The sequence below is a fragment of the Talpa europaea genome (assembly GCF_964194135.1).
Source record: "Talpa europaea genome assembly, chromosome: 9".
Taxonomy (NCBI): domain Eukaryota; kingdom Metazoa; phylum Chordata; class Mammalia; order Eulipotyphla; family Talpidae; genus Talpa; species Talpa europaea.
Window position 1 is genome coordinate 100,390,758 of NC_140076.1, and position 25,510 is coordinate 100,416,267.

General features: G+C 36.7%; 1 protein-coding gene across 1 annotated transcript in view; it reads right to left on the reverse strand.

Annotated features, from left to right (window-relative positions):
- FRRS1 (ferric chelate reductase 1) overlaps nt 1-22,797 on the reverse strand; it is a gene marked incomplete at its 5' end in the record, with an annotated part of 37,960 nt that extends 15,163 nt beyond the window's left edge. The window contains 7 exons of the mRNA XM_084243670.1: nt 8,119-8,266; nt 9,924-10,022; nt 16,041-16,223; nt 19,183-19,330; nt 20,456-20,550; nt 21,594-21,730; nt 22,602-22,797. Of these exons, the coding sequence (XP_084099796.1) occupies nt 8,119-8,266; nt 9,924-10,022; nt 16,041-16,223; nt 19,183-19,330; nt 20,456-20,550; nt 21,594-21,730; nt 22,602-22,797 (1,006 nt within the window). The remainder of the gene's footprint in view (nt 1-8,118; nt 8,267-9,923; nt 10,023-16,040; nt 16,224-19,182; nt 19,331-20,455; nt 20,551-21,593; nt 21,731-22,601) is intronic.
- Nucleotides 22,798-25,510: the final 2,713 nt, after the last annotated feature.

Sequence of the window (25,510 nt, forward strand, 5' to 3'; positions counted from 1 at the left end):
AAGAAAATATAGGTAAAACACTACAAGACATACATCTCAAAAAATATTTAAAGACTCATTACCCAAAGCAAAGAAAGTCAAGGAAAAGATAAACACCTAGGATTACATCAAACTGAAAAGGTTCTGTACAGCAAAAGAGACATTAACCAAAACAAAGAGACAACACACTGATTGGGAAAAAATCTTTGCACTCCATCCAACTTATAAGGGACTGATCACAAAGATATACAAAGAACTGACACAACTCAACAAAAACAAAGTAAACAATCCAGTCAACAAAATTGTTTTTAAATGCTGATTCACTGCAGAGTCATGGAATTGGCATGAATTTAACCTTTATTAAAGAAGTCCATTATAATTTTGGTATTCCATTGTATAGCTTCATTATGATTTTGCTCCAAGGGAGGTTGAATTCATATCTAGTACAAGCTCCACAGCATCAGTGTTGTTAAAGAAACAGGTCACATGATAATAGGGTCTCCACACTGCTAATTATTTAAATCCAGAGATTTCCTAATTGTGAATTACTTGTGCACCCAAATAAGTTCCAACTTTTAGCTTAATCACTCAGCATTTCACATGACTGCTTATCTCATGATAGGGCAATGTCAGTGTTCTGTGAGGAAAATAGCAATTAGAAAAAGGGTTTACATGGATTTTACTGAAATTCAAAATATTTTACATTAATATGGGTTACAGTGCCGCAGAGGGCCTTGCTGCCCCAGCCAAGTAAGACGCTGGCAAGCAGCTAAGAAAAAGGGCCTCACACCATGGGGCTAAGGAAAAAGGGCCTCACACCGTGGGGCCGAACACTTTTAAAGAGCTTCACACCGTGGATTAAACATCCCTTTGTTTTTTGCTCTTGGTCATATTAAGAAAGTACTTCTCAGTAAATACATTGGGCAATAAATTATACATATAAGAATATTGTAAATACATGGCATGGAGAATTACCTACTTAAAAATTAAACACTGAATAATTTGGCCCACTTGACAATGGGAAAAAATTATTGTGCAAAGGCATGCCTGATAAGCAACCCAGAGCTGGCCGCAATTTTCCTTATATGGAAGTTCCGTAAAGAAGCCTTGTAATGATTCATAAAGTTGATTACGCTAGAAGTTTCTAGGTAGAAAAAAGTTCTAATAACTGATTACCAGGAAGCCAGTGTCTCTAGCTGCAGGCCATATAGATAGAGGAGTCTCCTGATATTGTAGCCTTGGCGGATAGGGATGTACCAAGGACTATTAGCTGTCTTCGGTAGTTGTTTAGGCTGAAATAATGAGTCTAAGTTTTAATTATCTATTAATTTATAAGGTCGCTTCTTTTCTCAAAACATGTAGGTGCCAAAATGTCTACGGGAAAGGAATATACTGATTGTTTCTGTTTTGCTTCTATGCATACGATGCTGTAATCCCACCACTTGCCTTAATGTATAAATAAAGACCAACTGAGACCCTCAGCAGGAGATACTTGCACCAAAAAAAGAGTGTCGGTGTCTGCTTCACTCCCCTTCCCTCAGCCCTCAAGTTTCCCGACATTCTGCAGAAAGCTGGTCTTCAGCATTACAGAGATTATGTGATTGCTTTGAAAAATAGTTTCAACTTTTAAAAAGAGTGTAACTTACAAATGGTCCACATACATATATGATGAGATAACAGAAGAGATCATGATTTATGTGATAATTGTACTTTGCTCCCACATACAAAGGAACTGGAAATTGAATTCCCTGGACCAGTAATATCTAGGTCTGGGTGTTTTTGTTGTTGAGGTTTTGCTTTGTTTTGCTGAGGTTTTATTTTGTTGCTTTGCACTCCACCATGTTAAAAAAAAAATGAGTATATAAAAATGCATTTTCAAAAATCATAAAAATACATTTATATACTCATAATTAGGTAAACATGTATATTTATATGTATTGCATGTATATATATGTATTTCTGTTATAAACATTCACGTAATATTGTTTTAGTATATTATGAACACTAGAAAACATTAAAATAGAATTTTTCTGATGAGATGAAATTGAAATCAAATAGTACCTTCTAGCATTGTTCCTTATATTACCTGAACTACCTTATAATGTGTCCACCTTAATTTGGTGACCTATACCCTAGTAAGTTATCAAACCACAGTACACAGAACAATAACCTCGGATGGTTGTTAACAATTCAGGTTCCCAGCACCAACAACAGCAATTCAGTGGGCATGGGATGAGTTCAGGAACCTGCATTTTTAACAAATCACCCCAGGTGGTCTTAAAGGGGTTATTTGAGCCCCACACTCTAAGAGGACCACAGAAGATAAGAGATTCTCCCCACCATGCCATCAGCACAGCAGTACGTACCAACAGAAGACCGACATAAATCAGTGCTCTATTTTGTGTCTGAACTGTCCATGAACTAGGCTTATCTGGGGAACTGTTAAAACTATCACTGAAAACATGGTTTCTATCAAAAAATACATCTGAGTTCCACAATGCTGACCTGAGAAGAAATTTTTACCATTGCCATACAACCACACACACCCAATTTATTAATGAACAAAATTCATCCATTCAAATGAAATTGCTATTTTAAAGCAAAATTTTCTAAATTTAACATTTTTAAATATAAATGCAAACTGTTAAATCTCCATTTGTTTAATAATCATTTATGAGCACCTATAAGATGCTAGCACCAAAGAAGTAATTTGGTATGACAGAAAGGACACAACTGTTATAACTGATCCAAGCATGGTTTTAATTTCTAACTCTACTACTACTACTTGTATGATTTTGAACAAGTTAACCTAAAAAAGGTTCCAGTTTCTTTATCTCTAAAATAGGTGATATAATTTCTATTTCCAAAGTCTCTGTGAGAAATAAATTATATATATATATGTGTGTGTGTGTGTGTGTGTGTGTGTGTTGGCATATATACCATAAGAGTTGGCATATATGCAATAAGAGTTGGCATATATGCAATAAGTGACAGTTGCAATAAAAACACACTTACCTGTGCTGGTAAGTGATATCTACCTAAAACACCAATATTTGACTTTTTCTTCATTAAAAACTCTTTCTACATCTTTTTATGTTCAAAAAGCACTGACTACTATAATTCTGAGGTCAGAGAGTTGGGTTCAAATTCCAACTCTACCACTAACTTATCTGGGCAAATGACTTAATCTGTCTAACCCTTTAGTTTCCTCCAGATAAAATAGGAATAATACTAGTACATATCAAGTGTAGTTTTAAAATGAGATAAAATTGAAGATTATTAACTGTTGTGCTGAGCCAGTGTCTGATGCTCATTGTGTATGGAATTATCTTTATGCATTAAAATCAAGACATGATTTTCAAGCTGTATTTACTGTTGCTACTGCAAATAAGAATATAAGAATCTAATGTAGGGCCTCCCCTGGTGGCGCAGCAGTTGAGTGCTGGGCTGCAAAGCTGCCCGCAGTCTCTGCAGCGCCGGTTTGATCCCCAGCCACTGGCAAGGGTCCCACATGGAGCGACAGACCTCTCCTGCCGTGCCTGCTGCTCCCCTCAGCAGTGTGTTTCATCAATCTGCCTGTTCTGTTCCCTGCTCTGGCTGTGGTGAATTCTCTCACCTCCTGTGCTTCTGACTGTACCCAGTGCTTGTATAAATAAATAAATAAATCTTCAAAAAAAAAAAGAATCTAATGTAAAACATGAAGATTATAGTTAATATAACACGGTATTGTATAACTGAAATTTAGTTGCTAACACACATTTGTTAAAAGAGAAGTACACTGAAATTTGGGAGAACTAAACTGAAATTTGCTAACAGAGTAGAACTTTTTTGTTCTCACCAAAAATAAATAAATAGATGGACAAATATGTGAGGTGATGGATGAGTTCATTAAGATGGTAGAAACCTTTCACAGTATATACATTTATCAAATCATCACATAGCACACTTCAAATATCTTCCAACTTTGTCAATTATACCTCAATAAAATTGAGAAAAAAGTAGTGTCAATATGTTAATGTTGAACAAAACAAAGAATGCAGGATCTGACTAAGATAACTACATAGATCACCTACAAATAAATCTGTAAATGTTCCTAAATTTTTTCCAAGACTCACTAGATAATTTATTCTGCTTCAGTACCTTTGGGTCTCCAATTTAAATATCACATAAAATCTAAGCTATGTGACAGAATATTCAAGGCTTTTCACAATTTTGCCCGCACAACACTTCTGCTTCTCCCCAGTCTTTTATCTTCCCACACCCTCACCCTCCATTCTATATGCCCAGTCTCTCACCATTTGCAAAGCAAGCTATATTTTCAGAGTTTGGGGGCAGTATTATCTCCAGAGAGTAGTTAACATACCAAGTTGGCATTTTCTGCAGTTCTTCAAAATATCACTAGGCAAGATGTTAAATAAAATCTGCACCTATTGATATGTGTTACAATACGCAGCAGAGTAGTCTTCCTAAATATAAACTAAACATTCAGACTCAAAGAACTACCTTGGGCTGCACTTGGCATCATATTCACCTAAAAAGAGGTGGGACAGGTAACACAGGACACCTGCAGGGCTCCGTAAGGCTGAATAATGTCCTTCTTTAATGGAAGGACACATAGCACTTTTTATTCGGCTGTCCAAGAACTATTCTTTTTACTCCTCTCTTTAACCCTGGAGAAAGCTTAGGTCCAAGGAGGTGAGATTTGTATAGGACAGGTTGTCGCACAAGAGTCACTATCTCTTGCAACATCTCCAAAGTCAATGATCAAGAATAGTTACAAGGGATCTGCCAATGTCACTACAATCAGAAGCCCAAAGATACAGTTCTTCCTGGACAATATGCAGTTTTCCAACCAGAAAACACTTCTTTTATTTTTATGACATGCAGCTATAAGGATATCAAAATATAAATCTGTTTTTAAAACCTACTTTGTTCACAGGGGGAAACTAAAAGCAAATCTTCCCTGGGGTTTGATACAAGTTTGTGAATTAAAGAAAATGACTTAGTTTAAAGGAGTACCAGATCATTTCAAATCCCACCAGAGATGGAAAGATTCTAGCAACAGGAATAAAGCCAAAATGAGTTCTATTTAAGCCTATAAGAAAATCAGACTAAGAAAATAAACCTAGACTTGATACCCTGAGGGTGTATGCAAGAATACAGCCATAAGTTAAATATGTAGAATGAAATGGAGCTGTTGAAATCACCTAGTTCTATCTTTCCTCTTTACCCAACAGGAAACTGACGCCCAAGGCATGTCAAGAGCTTGCCCACCAGCCAACACAGTCAGTTCCCATTTCAGCACTTTTACTGCTCTCGGTGCCACAGATCATTCTCTCCAGTATCTACTCATCTCGTGTTGCCAGTAGTTACTTATTTTCCTTGGGAGAATTCACCCTTCCTCGTTCTCAATTGTGTGATATGTGTGGAATTATCTCATGCCTACTCTAAAATATGAGTATAACTGATTAATTTCATCAGCGAGTCCATTTCTCCAAAGGGAAGCTTCAGAGCAGTGAGATTTAAAATGGGAGATGAACAGCAGCCTAGAGTCATATCTTCTACACACACGGCAGACCAGCATCAGAGAGGGAGCAACTACTCCTTTAGAGAACTGAGGATTGAGGATCCATGTTTCCACAAGAAGTTAAGACACAGAAAAGGGTCAAAAAGCCTAAGAAAGGGTTCACCAGGAATGAATGATCCAGGACACTGGGAGAAATACCAGACCTCCCCCGCTGCGACTCTGGGGCTTCCCTCCCACTCCAAGACAACCTCCAAACCATGATGCACCTGGGGCTACTGGCAGCTAGCTTAGAGTTGCAAAAGAAACCTTCCCCTCCTCAAACTAGATTCCAGAGGTTTCCATGGAACACTAGTCTATTGCAGCCTAGTGAGCACTGCCTCTGGGAAAGAATACTGCTTGCTGGATGAACATGTTGCTGACACACTTGGGACTGCTGGTGACTAACTTTGCACATGACCGTCCCCCCTCTGCCTGGACTCCTGGAATTTCTAGCAGCTCCTAACTACTGCAAGAATATGAGCACAAACCTCCCAAAGAGATCACAGATTGCTGGGCAGGTATGGGTCTGCTACTCCTAATCAACCTGTTCAGCCACCATTTTGTTAAATTCTAAACAAGGTCAGAATGGCCCGGTCAGTTAAGTATAGGAGCCCAACCTGCAGGTCCCTTTCAAATCAAACAAGAGCACAAAGCTGGATCATGTGGGAAGGCTATGCATCACGAGGTATGACTGGGAATGCCCAGGGGGCCAAGGACAGATGCATAACATGTACTCCTGACTTATACATCATGGGGTGTGCCAAGGACAGATGCATAACAAAGGACCCCAGAAGATGATCAGTGGAAAGCTTTGTTGATAAGATTAAAACCATGGCCAGGGAATTAGGGCTTGATCTCAATGACAATACTGAGTCATCAAGCAGATAAGAAGTGCCTGGAGAATTGACTCACAATCCCTGATCTTCTACATTCTTCCCCTTACTTTAATCTCCTTCCTTCTCAATCCCTTCCCCTTTCCTTTTGCTCCTCCCCCTTACAACTGATGCTGTGTATCAATAAAAAGGCCAGGATCTTGCTCTTCAGCAGCATCCTGCATTATACAGCCTGCTCCACGAGTCCCGTTTCTTTATCAGTGTGGTGTTGCCCCGATGCAACAGGCAGGAATTGAGCTGATGGTACCTAGGACTGTTTGCAGCTAACCTGGTGGTTCTCAGAAGCACCAGTCCCTCCCCTGTTGGGCTTGGCAGGCATCTGGACATCCTAACTACAATGAAGTCTACAATTCCCCCCAGAGCCTGCCTGAGGCTCAAGAATACTGTCCCCTGGTGATCAGCTTATGCCTAAGCTTCAGGGGAAAAGCAATGCCAGCACTGTTCCTGGGATCAGAACCAGGATGCAGCTAAATTATCAGTGGCAGTTTGGGACTCCTGAGTAGAGTCTGACTTGAGGTACCTTGACCAGATGGTGACTGCAGATCAGATGGTCACTGCAGACCCTCCCTTGGCTCTTGTGGCTGCAGCACCAAGAGAGCCTTATGTCCTTGGCAATCTACTGCAGCAACTCCACACTCCCCATATATCTGGCCCTCACCCTGTAGTCCGGGTTCTTGGATCATCACCTGGAGCTAGTTCTTGAGCTCCAGGTATCCTGATTAGTGATGTGGTCTCAATTAAAACAACAACAAAAAGGACAACATCCTAAGCCAATACCATATCACCTTCAATTCTAAGACACAATCATCACAACAGAACTAGGAAGGAAGACAGTCTAGTTTAATCCACAGAAATAATCCCAGAGCATCACACTGCATGAGGCAGAGGAATTCATCCAAATAGATGGCTCAAGTCAAAGACATGGTGAAAATCCCTAATATAATAGAATTAACCAAGAAGACTTCAGAACAACAGTCTTAATGCTTAATGATGGTTACTAAAATTACAAAAACAATGAATGAACAAAGCAAGAAATACAATAAGGACAGAGAAAATATAGGGCACTAAACAGGAATCACAGAGATACAATATGCAATAGTTTTACTGAAAAATACAAAAGAGGGGCTCAATGGTAGACTCAAGAAAGCCAAGGAATGAATCAGAGAGATAGAAGATAGGGTATCAGAAAACATCAAACATCAAAAAGACCTGCAATAAAGCTATTAAGCTATTAAGAAAAGAAGAAACTTATGGGATAGCATCAACAGGAACCACATTTGCATTATAGGAGTTCCAAGAGGAGCTGAGAGAGAAAAGAGCAGAAATTCTATTTGAAGAAATAATGGCTGAATGGATACTTCAGGAATGGCTGTGACCTAAATCAGATCAGTGAAAGAGACAGTAATCCCAGTCCTTGCATAGACAGTGTTGAAAGACATTTTCTGTCCCTCTAGACTGGGTGGGGACAGTCTATATAGCTGACACACTACCCTTATCTAATTTCCAGAGAAGTAAGTCTAAGTCAACCAAAAGTTAAACTCTCAGGAAAAATGGAAAAGGATTCAAATAACTATTTACCCACAATGTATTTCTTAAAAGTGGGGAATTACAATAGTCTATCCAAAAAAAAAGGAGGGGAAATGGGGGGGAACTTAAGATAATTTTTATAAATATACTTACCATCATTAGCTGCACCATCTGCTAGAAATATGTAGTAGCTCATGTTCAGATCAAATCTATTCTTAACCCCAGGAAGGGTAATGTTTCTTCTGAAAGAACATTGCATAACACCATCCGCCAGCCTCCAAGACATATCCTTAAGAATATCCTACAAACAGACACAATGGGCCTTCTCAGTACCTTCCAAACACTTGCTAAAAATAAGATATGATCAAAAGCCTGACCTGTCCGATTTCCTTTGTCTAAGATACTTTGTGCTTGTTTTGGCTGCATGTCATTATTTTTCTACTTCCTCTTTGAAGGTGCACATGAAACATTTTCTCCCAGTTTATTTGTCTTTATTCTCCTTGGCAAACAAATTATTTTTACTTTAAGTTGCTCCCACAATTCCTCTATTTGATTACAACTGTGGCAGATTTACTAACTCCATCTGGTCACTAACACACAATCAAAGAAACAATTAGCAAGTAACTCCAGTGACCCAAATTCAGCATGCAAAGAGGGAAAAGTTCCAACCCCACTGCAGAAGTCAGCCCTGGGAGAGCTGTGCAGAAAACACAATGCCATTATGCTGACAGCTCTGTCAACAGGCATTTAGGATGGTTCCATAACTTGGCTACTGTGAATAATAGTGCTGTAGACACTGGTACTGGAGCTTTGATGGAGGCTAAGTGTAACAGGTACACATATGGAGGTGGGAAGGTGTACCCCCAAATTAAAAAGTTATATAAATGATTGGAAAATTAATAAAATTTGAAGGAAAAAATCAAAAACACTGTGTAGTTTCAAAATTTTTAGAAACTGATAGTTCAGCTCAGCAGAACTCATTTGCTTGTCAACCTCCAAGTGAAAAAGACACTTCTCTACCAAAAACAGGTGATGTCACCTTGGTCATAGATGCCAGCAGTGGGGGGGAGGGCACTTATGTCAACTGCCCAAGACATTCTCTACCATGTGTGCTTCTTAGTCTGTAAGCTTTTGCAAAGGGCCTGATGATGCTTTGACCATTTAACAAACAATAAAACATTTTTTTAAGACGTAACAAAAAACATTTAAGTGGCACAAGCAAGCATTCATCATTCCCATAAGAAAAATCTATCTTGGGCTTCCCCCGGTGGCGCAGCGGTTGAGCGCTGGGTTTCTAAGCTGCCCGCCGCCTCTGCAGCGCCGGTTCGATTCCCGGCTGCTCCCAGGCCACCAGAGGAGGGCCCCACATGGTGCGCAGACTTCTCCTGCCACCCGCTGCTCCCCTCAGCAGTGTACTTCGGTCCTTCTGCCTGCTCTGCTCCCCGCTCTGGCTCTGGTGAATTCTCTCACCTTCCCACGCTTCTGACTGTACCCAGTGCTTGTATAAATAAATAAATAAATCTTTAAAAAAAAAAAAAAGAAAAAGAAAAATCTATCTTGCAATTTAGCGCATAAAAAAGGAAATGAAATGTTGGTCAACCAGTACTAAGTTGCAGTTATGTAGGATGAATAAGTCTACATATGGATGTATATACACACACGGTAACTAATGAGATAATGGTTATGCTAATTCACTTGACTATAGTCAATCATTTCACTACGTGTATGTATATCAAAGCATCATGTTCTACATATACCTTAACTATATATCACTGTATTAAGTATATATAGTAACAAAATAAAAATAAATCACAGAAAAGTTTCTCCCAAATGTTATAAGAGAACCTACTGCCAGGCCCCTGCTTGGGCTGGATGCTTCCTGAGGCTAGCAGGCTATCTTGCAGTACAGCCAAAAGGTGGGCTGACCCAGGGAAAGTCCCCAGAATTTTCACTCCTACCTCAGGGTCCATCACAGGGTGACTTCGCCCCATCAGATGGGAAGGTTTTATATGCACAATCTGATCTTCATGAATACACATGTAAGCATCATCATCACCCTGAGAAATAATTGCAAATGAGAAAAGTTCAAAGAAATTTCAACATTATTTAAATCCCTAATGAAATCAAATAAGATTTGATGCTTTCAAAACATTTACTAACTTAATATTAAATGATACTATGAATTCTAGAGAACTGACTGTCCAATCTATTAATTAAAATAATTTGTCAGACATACTGCAGGGGAGGAGAAGGGAGGAACACGGGGGACTGAGGTGATAAGGCACGGGTGCATTGGTGAAGGAAATTCTATGGGGACTACACCTGAGGGGGTGGGGGAAGCAAATATTGTTTAAAAATGAGCAATAATGTAAAAATTTTTTTAAATTAATAAAATGATAATTTTGTCATAAAAATAATTTCCATGTAAAATATAGATTTAATAGTAAAATCTTTATTAACCCATCACTAATTGAACACCACTATTAAACTTTCATATATATTCAGCTAAACCTATTTGTATTTATACAAATTTTTTTCTCCCCAAATGGGAAAATACACATTTTTGTTACCTTTTTTCTATTATCAACTCATCATGAACATTGTTCTGGATATTTATTTGTACATATCTATGCCCTACAAATTTTAGTGACTGTAAATGTACCACATTATGTTGAATTTTTTTTTTTAAAGAAAAAGTTTATTGAGGAACAGAAATAAAGTGGGACTCCCAGGCCAGGGAGGGGCAAGGAAGCCCATGTTGAATTTTAGAGGATAATTTTTAAGATAGGAGACAGTAATCAAATAGTTAAAATTGTATACACTCAACAGATTTACTATTACATACTGAGACCAAAATATCTGAGCTCAAGGAGACATATTTTGTCAATTTAAATTTTAATCTATCCTATTTAGTCTCCAATATTCTTTAGCTCTAAAAGTCAGACCTTATTGCCGGGCTCTGTTGCGCAATGGATAGCGCATTGGACTTCTAAAAGTCAGACCTTATTAACAGAAGGCAGATTGCAGTTTCAAAGCACACTTTGGTACAAAAGAATGATACAAACGAAAAATTTGGATTTTAAGTTATTGTGTATAGTTTCAGTCCTTTCACCTATTCTAACTCATTCTCCATAAACTATCTAATAATGTCATTTATGTGCTTTAGTACTAAACTCCTTAAACAAGATAAAGACTTAGCAGTCATAATAAATTTCACCATAAATTGAATATGATTTCTAAGAGGTTTTTAGTTCATTTTTTAAAGTTCCACTTTTGAGAATTCTCAAGTACATAATCACAACAAAGCAATTATTCACTGTCACCCACCTTACAGTCAACTCAGAATTAGTCCAACTCAAGTTAAGGAATTTAGAGTTGTCATGATTTAAACCAAGACTCAACAAACTAGAACATATAGGCCAAATTCAGCCTGATGCCTATTTTTGCACAGGCTACAGGTTGAAAATGTTGTTTACATATCTAAATGGTTGCTAAAAATTAAAAGACAAATATTTTATGACAAGTAAAAATACATGAAATCCAAATTTCAGTATCCATAAATGAAGTTTCATTGGAACACAGCCACACCTAAGTTATGGATGGTATATGGCTGCTTTAGCACTACAACATAGTTGTTACTACAGAGACCACATGGCCTGCAAATTCTAAAGCAGTCACTACCTGAATTTTACAGAAAATATTTGCTGATCCCTGATTTAAACAATCTATTTCTTCTAGAATAACTATCATCAGTGAGGCGTAAGAATCCTTTTGCTATTTAAAACAAATTTCAATATAACAAAATGACTGATTTTGAGACAAATTGATGATAAGGTTTCAACTATTATATTACATATATTATATATTATAATATTATATAGAACTATTATATGATTATATATATTCTATATTATAGAACATTTTTCTATAAATGCTAATGGCTCATTAAAGGATTTGGAGATAAAATTATCTCAATTGTGTGTTGGGAAGAGCACTCTAGTGGTTGTTGAATGATGAAATGGAAAGTAGAAATCATGAAGGCAGGACGACTAATGAAAGGTTACCACAGCAGTCCAGAGAGAAGACAATAAATGTATATGCCAAATCACAGACAGTGGCAAGGCAATAAATAAAATAAAGGAAGTATGTCCAAGAAAGAATCAAAAGTATCTAGAAGATTTGTAACAGTCAAACATATTGCACCCAAGATGCAGAGAGCATCTTGTTACATCAGAAAACAAGACATGCTCAAAAACTAAAGGAGACACATAAAAGGGCGCAGAGTCAGCTGAAGGGACTGCCAAGATCACAATTGGGTTAATGTGAGCATCAAAAAGAATGATGGTAGGGCCTCCCTGGTGGTGCAGCAAGTTGAAAGCAGCACTGTGAAGCTGTCCACAGCGTCGGCAGCACGGGTTCGATTCCCGCCTGGCCAGGGAGATTCCCACATGGCGCAGCAGACCTCTCCTGTCTCACCCGCAGCTTCCCTCAGCAGTGCTTTCGGTCTGTCTATCTGCCTGTTCTGTACCCCCTCTGTCTCTGATGAATCCTCTCACCCTCCCATGCCTCTGGCCTGTTCCCTAGCTATTGTATAAATAAAAAAATTTTTAAAAAGAATGATGGTAATAGACAAAAGTAGTTCATTAGTCCATAGACTTTTACTCCAAAAGCAAAGGGGAAAGTACAGAGAAGAGAGCTCTTCCTTTCAAAAGAATGCCAGCTTATTAAAAATTAGAAAATCACCAATTTGCAGCCACCCAAGTACTGCTGATTCAGGAAAGGAACATAAATAAATCACTATCTTGATAGCATGTTATTGGAGAACAGAATATTCATATAAAGTATCACCTTACAGATTACTTAATTTTAAGGAAGAAAATATACCTTCACATTAGAGAGGTTGATAGATGCCAGTGATTGCACTTAATAATGAAAAAAATCTAACATTATGTACATCTTGATGTGATGCACTGAAATACATTTCTATGTAGCACTTATGCCAAGTGTCTTAATTTGAACATATGGAAAATTTGGGAAGTTCTACCAAACAACTGGCCTGAAAAAATATTCAAGTAAAAATGTACAGCAACTATTCTAAAGTAAAGGAGACAAAGAAACCTAACAATTAAATGTATTGAGTGATAACTTACCAAAACTTAGATCATAAAGATTTTTTTTAATTATAAAGTATTTAATTGGGATAACTGAGGAAATTAGAACCTAGACTCTATGTTGCATACACTGCACATGATTATTATGTCATTGTCCACTTTTCTCAATGTGTAAAGCTATTTTGGTAATTATAAAAGTCCTTGTTCTAAGGAGACACATGCTGAAAATTTTAGTGACAATATGTCATGGTATCTACAATTTATTTTCAAATAAGTTCAGGAGGAAAAGTGTTTATGTACACCTCCTAAATCAATCTACACATACAAATGCACACACACACACACACACACACAGAGGGAATGAAAGACAGTATAGTTTGTATACACAATATTCTTCCCATCATTTAACAAAATATCTGAGTTGGGGAAGATGTCTGTACTCTGAAATCCAGTTAAAATTCAGATATTAGCAAGTTGTTAGTAAAAATATGGAAAATTATACTTTTAATCAATTTTAGTGATAGAGTCTAATACCAAAACAATTGCTATCATTAATTTACATACCAAATTGAAAATAATGTATAATTTAGGTTACCTTATCAGTATTCATAACATAAGGTAACTTCAGTATTTAAATTTACATTACATACTAAGGAGAATAGCAAGTCAAAAAATATCCTAAAGTTTTTTTAATAACAACTAAAAATAGAAATAACTACTTCAAAAATATTTTAAGGATAATTTATTTTCCCCAATTTAAGCAAACAGGTGTACAGATGATTTTAATCATTAAATGGAATTGCTCTGTAAATCAACTGCACCTGCATAATTAAGTCTTTTTTATAAACATTTTTGATGATAACTATACTAGAAACATAAGATTTCTAAGTAGGGTAAATTTATCTTGAATTAGAGATAAATGCTTTTGTGTCATCTATGCCTACACCTTAGAATAAAAATAACTGGCCTACCTGCAGGCTACTCCTCACCACATTCAATGCAACAATAGTGTCCTCTCTTGATGACAGATTTTATTAGACCAGAAAGGAAATGTGTTAATGTACAATTACATTAAATTTGACTAAAAAAAAGACTAGTTTTTTTTTTAATGACTAGAACATATATCTAAATGAATATGGTATCTTAGACTTCAATCTTAATGAAACTACACATTTATTCCACCATGACTACCATTGCTTATCACTGTTGGACTCACCTTTATAATTCCTTATAGCCCATTCCATCGCACTCACACAAGTACTACCACCATCTTTCCCTATTACTTTATACTCAGATTTTATTTTTAACCGAGCCTCATGATCCAACTTGTGCACCAAGCTTGGTTCATTTTTGCCAGCACTAGGAATACCCAAGAGAATATGCAAGATGTCTCTAATGGCGATTATAAAAAGGAAATGGGGGAAATGTCTTGAACACCTGCAATATCATTTAAATTTTCCCATAAAGGCAGCTTTAAAGGGAAAAAATTATAATTCTTATACAGTCTTCTTTTTTGTTGCATTATTTCTTTAAGGTAAGGTTGGTTCAGTATTTTTTTTTATTTCATTTAAGTACCACCGGTATAAGTAGTTATTAGTATTTTCTCAGTATAGGCTCTCCCCGCCAGGTGTAATGACCGATCATGACCATATCATGACCAAAGCACCCAGAGTCCTCCACCAGAGTCCATTGTGCTCTCTCCCATTTTGTTCTTGCTCTTCTTTCTCCCCCTCTGGAAGTCTCAGCTCTGGGGTCAGCTTCCAAGGGTTAGTTTTTAAGTTTGAGTTTACCTGGCCCTTTGTTTGGTTTCTCTATATTCCGTATATAAGTGACACCATTGGGTATTTGTCGCTTAAAATTTTTTATAGCACAACATGTACATGTACATGAAATAATTGTATCTCCTAGGTTTAAGGTATATCCTTTAATTTAAAAAAATATATAACAAGTGAATTCTAGAACTATATAGTAAAATATATACTCACAGACATGTATTTCAATATCATTCCCCCCCAAAACAGTTACACCTGGCTTCCTGAAATACTGGCAACCAGCAAGTACAAGGACCGGGGTGATTAGAGTGCACTTTTAGAGAAAACATTAGTTCTATCAAGAAACCTTGGAATTCTAGGATTTCCTTTTTTTTTCCATTTGATTCCCTAAAGAAGTGCTATTAAATGCAGAACCTGACAAGAAGAAAATTCTCAAGAAAAGACTTCTTGTCTTTGCTAATGTAGAGACAACAGGCGCCATTTGTGGTGGTCTTCCACCCCCTGCTGCCAACCTTGCTTGAACAGGACTTCCACAGGTCCAAGCCATAATATTCTCCTTCCTTCTCCCTGGGAAATCAGGATGCTTATGCAGCACTTTCCTCTTCCACACCACAGCACAAGGCTTCCACTTACAAAATCATCTAGTCCATATAGCACTACTCAAGGGAGAAAGAATTAGCTTAAAACAAATACCACCTTCTGTACACCTGACAAAGGAGTCTACTGGTAACAAACACATCTTTACCTGGATATGCCAGGCTCAGTTCTCTTTGGAAAATGGACTGATGACTATCAAAATGGGGACACCACGAGCAATCACTGCTGTTCACTTGATCAACCAACTAGGAGTTGGAAAGTATCACAAGCAACATGAGATTTTATACAGCTCTTGCTTTATCATAGAGGATAAGTAGACAATAGAGATAGAAAAATAAAGCGGCAAATCCCCTGAAAATAAAATGATTTTCCATCTTTCCTTAGGATACTATGGAACTGCCCAACTGTCAAAAACATGCAACACTTAAAGCTATTTAACTTAGACTCTGTTTTATGTTTCTCCTGTCCCTCAGTCTGCACGGCTCCCTACAGTATGATCAATGGACTCTGGAATAAAGAGTTAAACCACCGTTGATTCAAACTCACTCCAGTGATTTTCTTTTCACTACCACGTATGTAAGTGAGAGGTACAAACCATCCATCGGTCGTAAGAAAATGCAAAGGATAAATAGCCTTCACTAGGACCGCTCATTTCAACCATCACTGATTGGTCATCCAATGTGAAGGACAAGAAGACACAGGCACGCTCCTTCTCTGGATCACAGTTCAAAGGACTCCTCATGCAGAACTTCTTGGTACCACAATCTAAAGCACTGAACTAGAAAAATGACAGGAGAAAAAAAGTCTTAATTATCAAACAAGCATTTCATTCCCAATGACAGAAGAGCCACTACTTTGAAGCACAAGTTTCAATGAAAACAGCTTTTCATGACAACTACTCAAATCAAGGAACAAAAGACACAAAGCAAATTATAAATGGTCAGCACAGCACTTAGGCTGTGAACTTTTAAACTTAATTTTAATTAAAATTTGGAAGTCACACTAGTTGGACTGTAATTATACATGAATATTAAAGTTCCTTTAATATGCAAAATATCTCATGTTAATTATGTTCTGGAGCAAAGTTTCAAGGAATATTGAAGTCCACATTGACATTCTTTCTTTAAGGATATCCTCTAGTTTTCAGACAGAACTTTCAAAAGCAAGCAAATAACATTTAGCAAGGTTCTATGTTTAGAAGCTAGATGCTGCTTGTAGAATTTAGGTTTAAATTTAATATTAAGGCAATATAATAAAAAAATGTTCACTTGTACATATACCATCACTCCATAGAATATTATTAAGAAGTTAGTGGGGCAGAAACAAGAACAACCAACAATGATTTAATTGAGAGCTTCTTGGTATGGCAATGAGAGAAAATGTTTCAATCTCAGTTCTACAATTTGACAGAGCAAACAAGCAGACATCTGTTAGAAAGGGCTGTGACAGTACATTTCAGAATAGAACTAAACATTAACACTATGTAACCAGATGTAAAGGAAACTATACAGGGAAAAAAAAACACTCATTTCTTCTTCTACTCTACCAATTTTTTTCCCACACTGAACAAATCTGCAGTTTCATGCAGACACCAACTGGGTGTCTTATGTTTCATTTCTATTGTGACACTATCAACCTGAACTTAGAATCAGATTCCACGAGTACTCAGTTCCATAAGACTAACCCCACTTCAGATGCCAATCACAAACCCCAGGTTGTCACCTGTCATAAATTCCAGGTTATCACAATCCTCTCCTCAGATTTGATGGTTTTATCAGGTGCTCACAGAACTCAGGAAAACAATGGACCTATTAGATTACCAATTTAGTATAAAAGAATAGAACTCAGGATGACAGAAGTTCTCATCCTGCATAGGTCAAGGTCTGTGGGAAGAGGCAAGGTCTCTCAGAGGCAGCACCGCCACAAATTATTCAGTAACATAGGAGCTCTCTGAGACCCATACTTTTGGGATTTTTATGGAGGTTTCATCATGTAGTTATAACCAATTATTAACTCGATTTCAGCTCTTTTCCTTCTCTGGAGAATGGTGGGCAGGGTTATAAACCCCAATCTTAGTTTTTCTAGTGATCAGCCCCTGTGTAGAACCCCACCAAGAGTTACCTCATGAGAAAATAAAGACACTTCTATCAACCAGTAAATTCCAATGGATTTATCTTTATCATAGACACTTCTGTGATGCAGAAAATTACAAGGGTATTAGGAGCTCTGTGTCAGGTACTAGGGTCAAAGGCCAAATATTAGCAAGAACTAGGGACTATATTATACACAAAAAATTTACAGGAACTTATACCCAACCATAGTATAAAGGAGGAAAAAGCCAATAGAAACTAACAAACAAGGATTTGGGTCTCTCCTCTCCCCTTTAATCCACCATGTTTACTAAATAACTTATTCTCTCTTACCTTCAACTATATAAAAGGGGCTTAAGGAACTAGACCCTAAGGTCTCTTCTAGCTCTGTAAATGCTATAATCCTATGGCACTGAATAAAACTAACTATAATGGGAGATTGTAAAGTCTGTAGCACAGACATATAATAAAAAGCTCCAACGAAAGCCTTTTTTGTGAACATATAGGAAGACAACAATCTACTCAACAGTTTCCTACTGGGAATCTCTTTACTTCCCTAGTGCAACTTTAAATAAATAAGCATTAAGACTAAACCTGAACTAGAGAAAAACAAAAGGTCTGTTTGGTTAAATAAAAGAGTAACAATAATAATGTAATCAAATATGACTTCATACTTTGCAAAATGTAAGAGATTATATAGGCTACAAGTACTTTACTTAGTTTTCCCCATGAGAACAAAGAGACATAAAAAGATAAGAAAGGAAAAGAGGAAGAAAAAAGAAACTAATATTTATTGAATATCTTTTAACTGCAAAGCAGTAGAAACTTTATATTCATTATAACACTCAATGATCACAGTGACTTTAAACTAGACATCATTATTTCTCATTTTATAGGTAAGGAAACCGAGATAGAGAATTAAGTAACTTGAATCAAAGTCACATAGAAAGTAAGTAAGTCAGGATTCAGGCCCAAGTTTATTCTTTCAATTATGAAAACAAAACTGTGTTAAGACATTCTTCATTACATTTACTTCTGAATTAATAAGTTTAATTATCAGAATTGCCATCAGTAAAAGCTCTCCAATATTTAATAAACATTACCCTTTCCAATACATATTTTTTCAATCATAATTTTTTTAAACTAGACAGCCTCAATGGACTTCTTGGTGATAAACTTGCAGAAGAATTTCTGTGGTTTAGCACAGAAAATTCATTCCTCAATACTCACTGACATTAAAGAAATAATACTTAAGAATCATCACTATTTCAAGATATTCCTCCAAATCTTCTCTAAATTTGGCTTAAATTTTAAACTCCTTCCCCATGTTTGATATTTGGCAGTGTTTTCAAAAAAAGAAAAAGAAGAAAGCTTTTACAGCTTGATTAGATTCATTTTCAAATGAAAGCATACCCACTGCTAGTGCCGACTGTGTGAATTCATAACCGCATCTTGAATACCCTAAGTCTTACAAGTCATTTATTCTAAGCTATGTCAATGTTGCAATGAAGACTTCCTTCAGATTGCCTACAAAGAACCCAAATGCTTGCCACCAGGATCCATTACAGCTACTTCTCCAAGTATTCTTTCCATTCTTTACCAAGAACAGAACCACATATATGGTGATAATATAAAAGTGTTACCCACTGATTGGGTTAAATGAGAGACTGGAGGTAACGTTGACAAAGGTGCTCTTGTAGCTTCAGGAGTGGTAAAAGGTGGTGCATTTGGCTGTGAAATTACAGGACCAGGAATCTTCACCCAGTAGCTTTTATACTTTTCAACCACTGTAACACTGAAAGGCAATACCATTGAGATTAGATAAAACCCTGATTGTGATCCACCATAATCAAATCAAAACTTCAAAGAAAAAAAAAAAGGAATGATACAAGAACTTAATAGCACCTTACAGTAACACTAATCTTGTCTCAGGCAAATTTCTAATGACTTCCATCCTACCACTAAATAGATTTTTATTGTTCTCACTCTCTCCCTCTTTCTCAGCCTCACTTATGTTGGCTTCTTTTCTCTTATTTGCCTGCCCATTGGGCATATTCACAGCAACCACAAATGCCAGATGCAGGGATTCAACTGAATAGATTTCTACTCCCTGACATATAAAGAAGATACTACTAACTCGTTTCATACTATACTCTTCAAGGTAGCCCAAAGGGCATGTATAGCAGACAGCTAGAGCAAGAAGCTATATAGAGGCTATATAAGCCACCTCCCTCTTACTGGAGTCACATGCCCTTTTTCATATTCCATACAACATACAGTCACAAGGCTGACTTAACTGTGTACTGGTAATCTGTGAATAAAGTGAAGCAGAAAATGGAGACATGACAGGAGAACAACTCCCCTCTTAAAACAAAAGTCTATAACACAAGGAACCACTATATGGCTTTATTATATTCCATTTTTCCTGGCACACTGGATTAAGAAAGAAGCACTATTATAATTCTATGAATTTATAATCCTGAGGGCATGCAGGCCCTTATTTTCTTAGAGTCTAATCTATAAGGTCTAGCACTACAAAATAGTCATTGAAATTTCAGAAATTTTTTTCCTGTTCTTATACTTAAGACAGGAGTAAATCTAAAAAAACTATTAATCCACATATCATATAGACTCAAGTATTAACTGATGTCTCTGACTACTAGTATGAAGGCAGTGAAAATTTTCATTCACTCAACAAATATCTATTAATTGCCTATTAGGTGCCAAATCCTGTACCAGTTGTTGTGTGTATACTGGTGAGGGAGAAAATAGAAAGATGAAACAACAACTTACATCACTAAGGTGGTATCAAATATACCAAATCTATCCTATATAGGGGAATGTCCATTAAATATAAAAAATTATACAAATCATTAATGTTTCAATTATTCTAGTTACAGAGCTGCAAACTTTAACTTACAGAAACTGTATGTGATTCGGGGCACTGCTTGGAGCATTCCAGAAGACTTTAATTTCTGATTTCTTAGATGAACTTGTATGACTCACAGCTGATCCCTGAAGTAAAATGGAAAGGAACTACCATTCAGTCACTCATTAGCTAGCATGGCTGAAACCACTATCATTTTGCAAAGTAATTTATCATTGCATGACCTTGGCATTCTGGTAAAAACTATTCATATAGAACTGGTTCTCAATAAATACATGTCAAATGGTTGATACCAGATTAACTGCTGACTCTGTGAATAAATTAAGAGTCAGCAGAAATTTTAGAACTGAAGAGAGTAATGAATATTGTGTGTGTTAATGCTAATAGAGCCTGCTCATTGTTTTGTTTATACTATAAACTTATATCCCTTCCATTAACAGAAAGAAATAGAATGCAGAACATTTATCAAAAGAAAAAAACACTTCCAAATATGTAGCATTAGATTTTGGCAATTACTTTCTCTTAAAAACAACATTATTTCCTTTTTTCATTCACCTGGAAAATTTCTACACATTTTTTTCTACACCTTCTCCAAGAAGTTGTCTCCAATTCCCTGAAGCCTGTGAGTGGCATTCCACACTATGATTCCCTCCCGCTCTGTGTGTGCTTCTAAGTTATCACACTGTTCTACTTATATCTGTCTTATAGTTATATATTCTACTTATGTGCATATGTTACATGGCAAGAAGTTCAACAATAAGTAGAACAAAAAGTTCTACTTAAGGCTATGAACTCTTGAAGAAATAAGAGTAAGTATTGTTTATCACCATATCCCTTGCACCCGGGACAACTCCTGATAAAGTAAAGACTAAATGAATGATAAAATTAGATCTTCATTGAGAACTCTATTTTCAATATTTACACCCTTCACAAATCAACGAGTCAACATTACATAAAATATCAAAAACAATAAACTCTTCAAGCTACTGTCCTACCTTCCCTAGGAAGCTGATTTGTAACATACATTCCCAGTTGTGAATTGAGGGGGAAATTTTAGCCATTAATAATCTATGTAGTTGTCTACAACAAATGTTCTTTATCATCTAAGCACCACCCTGCAGTGAAAAAAAAAAAACATGGAAAATGACAGAAATCAATTTCAAACACAAACCTGCACATCTTCACAGGTCAGAAGCTGTGACACTTGACTGTCAATCAATGTGAAGGTGCCAATAGGAAGGCCACTCAAATTCTCAGCATTGCGCGCTTCCAAGAGAAAGCCTTTAAATACAGGCCCTGACAAAGTAACTGAAAAAAGGAACAACAGATATGTTAAGTGGGTCAGCAACATCCCAAAAAGGAAACTATTTAGAGGAGACATGTCACAATTAAGATCAGGTGCATGTATTCAAAACTACTCCAGGAGAGAAAACAGAATTTATCCTATAGACAAAAAAAGTTCTAAACTGTCCCACAGAATATTTATTCTGTGAGATGTCAATAACTATTACACGTAGGAAAAAGGTAGGCAACAGCCAGAAGGTGGCCCATGGGATTAAATTAGTTTGGAAAACACTAGATGAAAGTAAATACTACTTTCTTTACTGCAAAAACCGCAAGCCCTTTCACATCAGCTCTGCAGTATAAAACCCTAAGAATTATGTTATATATAACACAGAGAGCACTTCCAAACTTATTTTTCTATATACTTCTTCCATTAGAGAATCTATTAATGTTTTGCATTTCTAGAGTTGCAGAAAAGAGTTTGTAAAAATGCTATTTTAGGTATACCTTTAAGAGTCAGGATGCATTGTGCCCAAAAATTCAGAGAAACATAAGCTTTACACTATACAAGAGTTTGTTTTATCTTAAGTCAAAAAAAAAAAACCACTTTATTTTCCACTTCTATTGAATAATAGTACCATTAATCATGACACATTAAATAGTGCTAGAAAAAAAATATGAAAGCCTGTTCTCAATGGGAATTAAAATATATACTACTTAAGGAATACAGTCACCTGCAGTAGTTAAACACAAAAATGGGATGGCTAGAACCATGGGATTTTACCAAAAGGGGATGAAGAGACTTAACTGATATTGCATAATTCTGACATTAATAAAAATTCAATGTACAGTAAAAAAGAGCAAAACCAAACTATAGTTAATCCCAGCAGCATACCTTGGATCTGGTCTCCAGGTCTGAATGTCATCTGACTCACTGAAATGTTGTGAACTGGATCAGAGCGTGGAGTATGACCATGTGAGGGAATCATTCCATTGCATGATTTTGTTACTTTTCCATTGGGGTAATTAGCCACAGAACTAACGTGCAATAGAAGTACCAAAAAACCAAGGATAAATCCTGGAACTGCCATCTCAAAAAAAGATTAAAGCATATTATTTTCTTAAAAATATAAATGATTTCATAACATAGGATTATGATTCTAGAAAATGATTTGCTTTCAACAATCAACTAACCATATTCACAAAAAGTACATAATAAGAAGAATGTGATATGTGAAGTTTGACCTGTATTTGACTCTCAACTCTGCCAACTATCACTTTGTGCGACTTTAAGCAAATGTCTTAGTCTTCCACCTCCTTATTTGAAAAATGAGAAAAGTTAGACCCACCTTTAAAAGTTATTTTTAATGAAATGAAGATAATAAATGTTAGCTTCCATTTGCATGATTGAGAAACAATAAACTAGTCAAATAAAAGCATAAGGTTGTACTCCATTTCCTCCTAGAAAGCTTAGAGAACAAGTAAGAAATGTTTCTTCTAGACTTAAATATCATTACAAAATAAATCTCTGCTATGACCTTTCCTAACTTCCCAATAAACTAATCCTGGTGAAAGGGTGAATGACTTGATTTGTAAAGCTGAAAACTAGGATAACAGGCAACCAGTTGCAAGAGATATTTCTATTGTTTATGTAGCCCTGATACTGCTGAATTAAGAAACACAATTTTTAGTCCACTCAGTTTTCTTCCTCTCATTCAGTTTATCTGCCTCTTACCCACTACTTAAGTCAGTACCAAGTTTTTCTAGCCCATAGCAACCACTTCACTTTGTGCTGTAAAAAGCTGACATTTGTGGAGCCATTTAAAACATGGAGCAGGGCAGCCACTACAGAGAATTGCATTACCTGCCTTCTTTGAAATGGGACAAAAAGCAATTGTTTAAAAAAAAACATGAAGCAAACAATTGTTTGTGAAGTCATTCAGATCACAAAGATTAATGATTGTGGACTTTTTTTGCTGAAGGATAGAATCAGTAACCTATTATGTATAGCCAAGTATAATCTAAGCTTGTTAACACTAATTCACTCCTTTCTTTAACTACATGTCTCATCTTCCTCTTCCCATGAAACTCCCAAATTTATGCCTCCTTGGGGCATGTTTTAGGTTTCTACCTGAAATACAAATTTTTAATTCCAAATAAACACGCTTTGTATTATTAATTGCCTCCAGTATCTGTAGGTTGACAATTCATATATTCAGCACCTGCAAATCATAGAATATATCGATGGACAGGATTGTTACAGACAGAAAATAAAGTCAACCCCATGGACCAGCTATGGATGGGAAGAGCTCAAGAAGCAGTTCACTCTCCTTAGAAATTGAGTTTTCTGGGCCTCCCCAGTGGTGCAGCGGTTGAGCGCTGGGTTGCGAAGCTGCCCGCAGCCTCTGCAGCACTGGTTTGATCCCCACCTGACAGGTGAGGGTCCCACATGGCGTGCAGACCTCTCCTGCCACCCGCTGCTCCCCTCAACAGTGTACTTGTCAGTCTGCCTGCTCTGCTCTCCCCCTGGCCCTGGTGAATTCTCTCACCCTCCCGCGATTCTGACTGTATCCAGTGCTTGTATAAATAAATAAATAAATCTTAAAGAAAGAAATTGAGTTTTCTGTATCATAGATCTGATTATAAATGAAATAAAAGCACTCTTAGAATCACTTGAATTATCCTTTTATAGTCATGTAAATTTCAATCAAAGCTTCACGTTAGCACAGAGGTAAACTACAGGAATTTCTGCTGGACAAGAGAAACTGTGCTGGGGGCTACGTGCATTAACTAGCTCTGCACTTTACACCAGTAGTTACCAAGTAGATAGCAAAGGGTTCAGTGATACTGCATTGCCTCTATCTTTTAGCAAACATCAAAGCTAGGTAAAAATTTTCCCCATTTATTTTTTTTTTTAATAGAGGCATGCTTTATTTATTTGTTTGCTGGTTTGTTTGTTTTTGTTTATACATGCACTGGGTACAGTCAGAAGCGCGGGAGGGTGAGAGAATTCACCAGAGCCAGAGCGGAGAGCAGAGCAGGCAGAAGGACCGAAGTACACTGCTGAGGAATAAATGAACTAATCTAGCACTTCTGAAAAAGCCTACTGCGTAAGAGAAAGGTCAGACTTCTCTGTACTTAGAAGAAAAGCATAACTTTGAAAATGATTAATTACTGTAGGAAACAATACTTAAGAAAATAATTACTTAGGAGGGGAGCAAATGGATGATTTTCTGTTTAAACATGACTTCCAGGTACTTTTGGTAGGGCCACACATGCTTTTAGGATCAGGCAAGATTTACTGGTGAGGATCAAAGTTATAGCTTTAACCATGTACATAGGCTAACAATATAAAAGTTAAATGCAGTAATGTGCCACTCACCTAAAGGGCGATGTAGTGGAAACAGTTAATTCAGTTTAACAAAGACTTATTTGGCATTCACCTCCACTCAGGCATAAGTGGAAATGAGACTTGATTTCTAGTCTCTGCAATCCAATAAGCAGTTAAACATTAAGCAAATCATTTAATTTTGGTCTCAGTTTCTTTATTTGCAAAATACAGGAGGGCCAACCCTAACATTATAATGTTAGGAAAGCAAGTTGAAATGCATGTTATGAGTTATTCCAGCAAGAAGTGTAGACAGGAAAGGGAAGTGACTAAGACACCACCACCTGTCATTCACTGGGAAAATATAACAAAGTCAGAGCAACAACAGCAATTTCTTTGTCCTTCGTCAGATGCTGACCATTCACGGTGAAGTTCTATTTTCATTGCAATGGCTAATGATGGTATTTTTAGTTAAT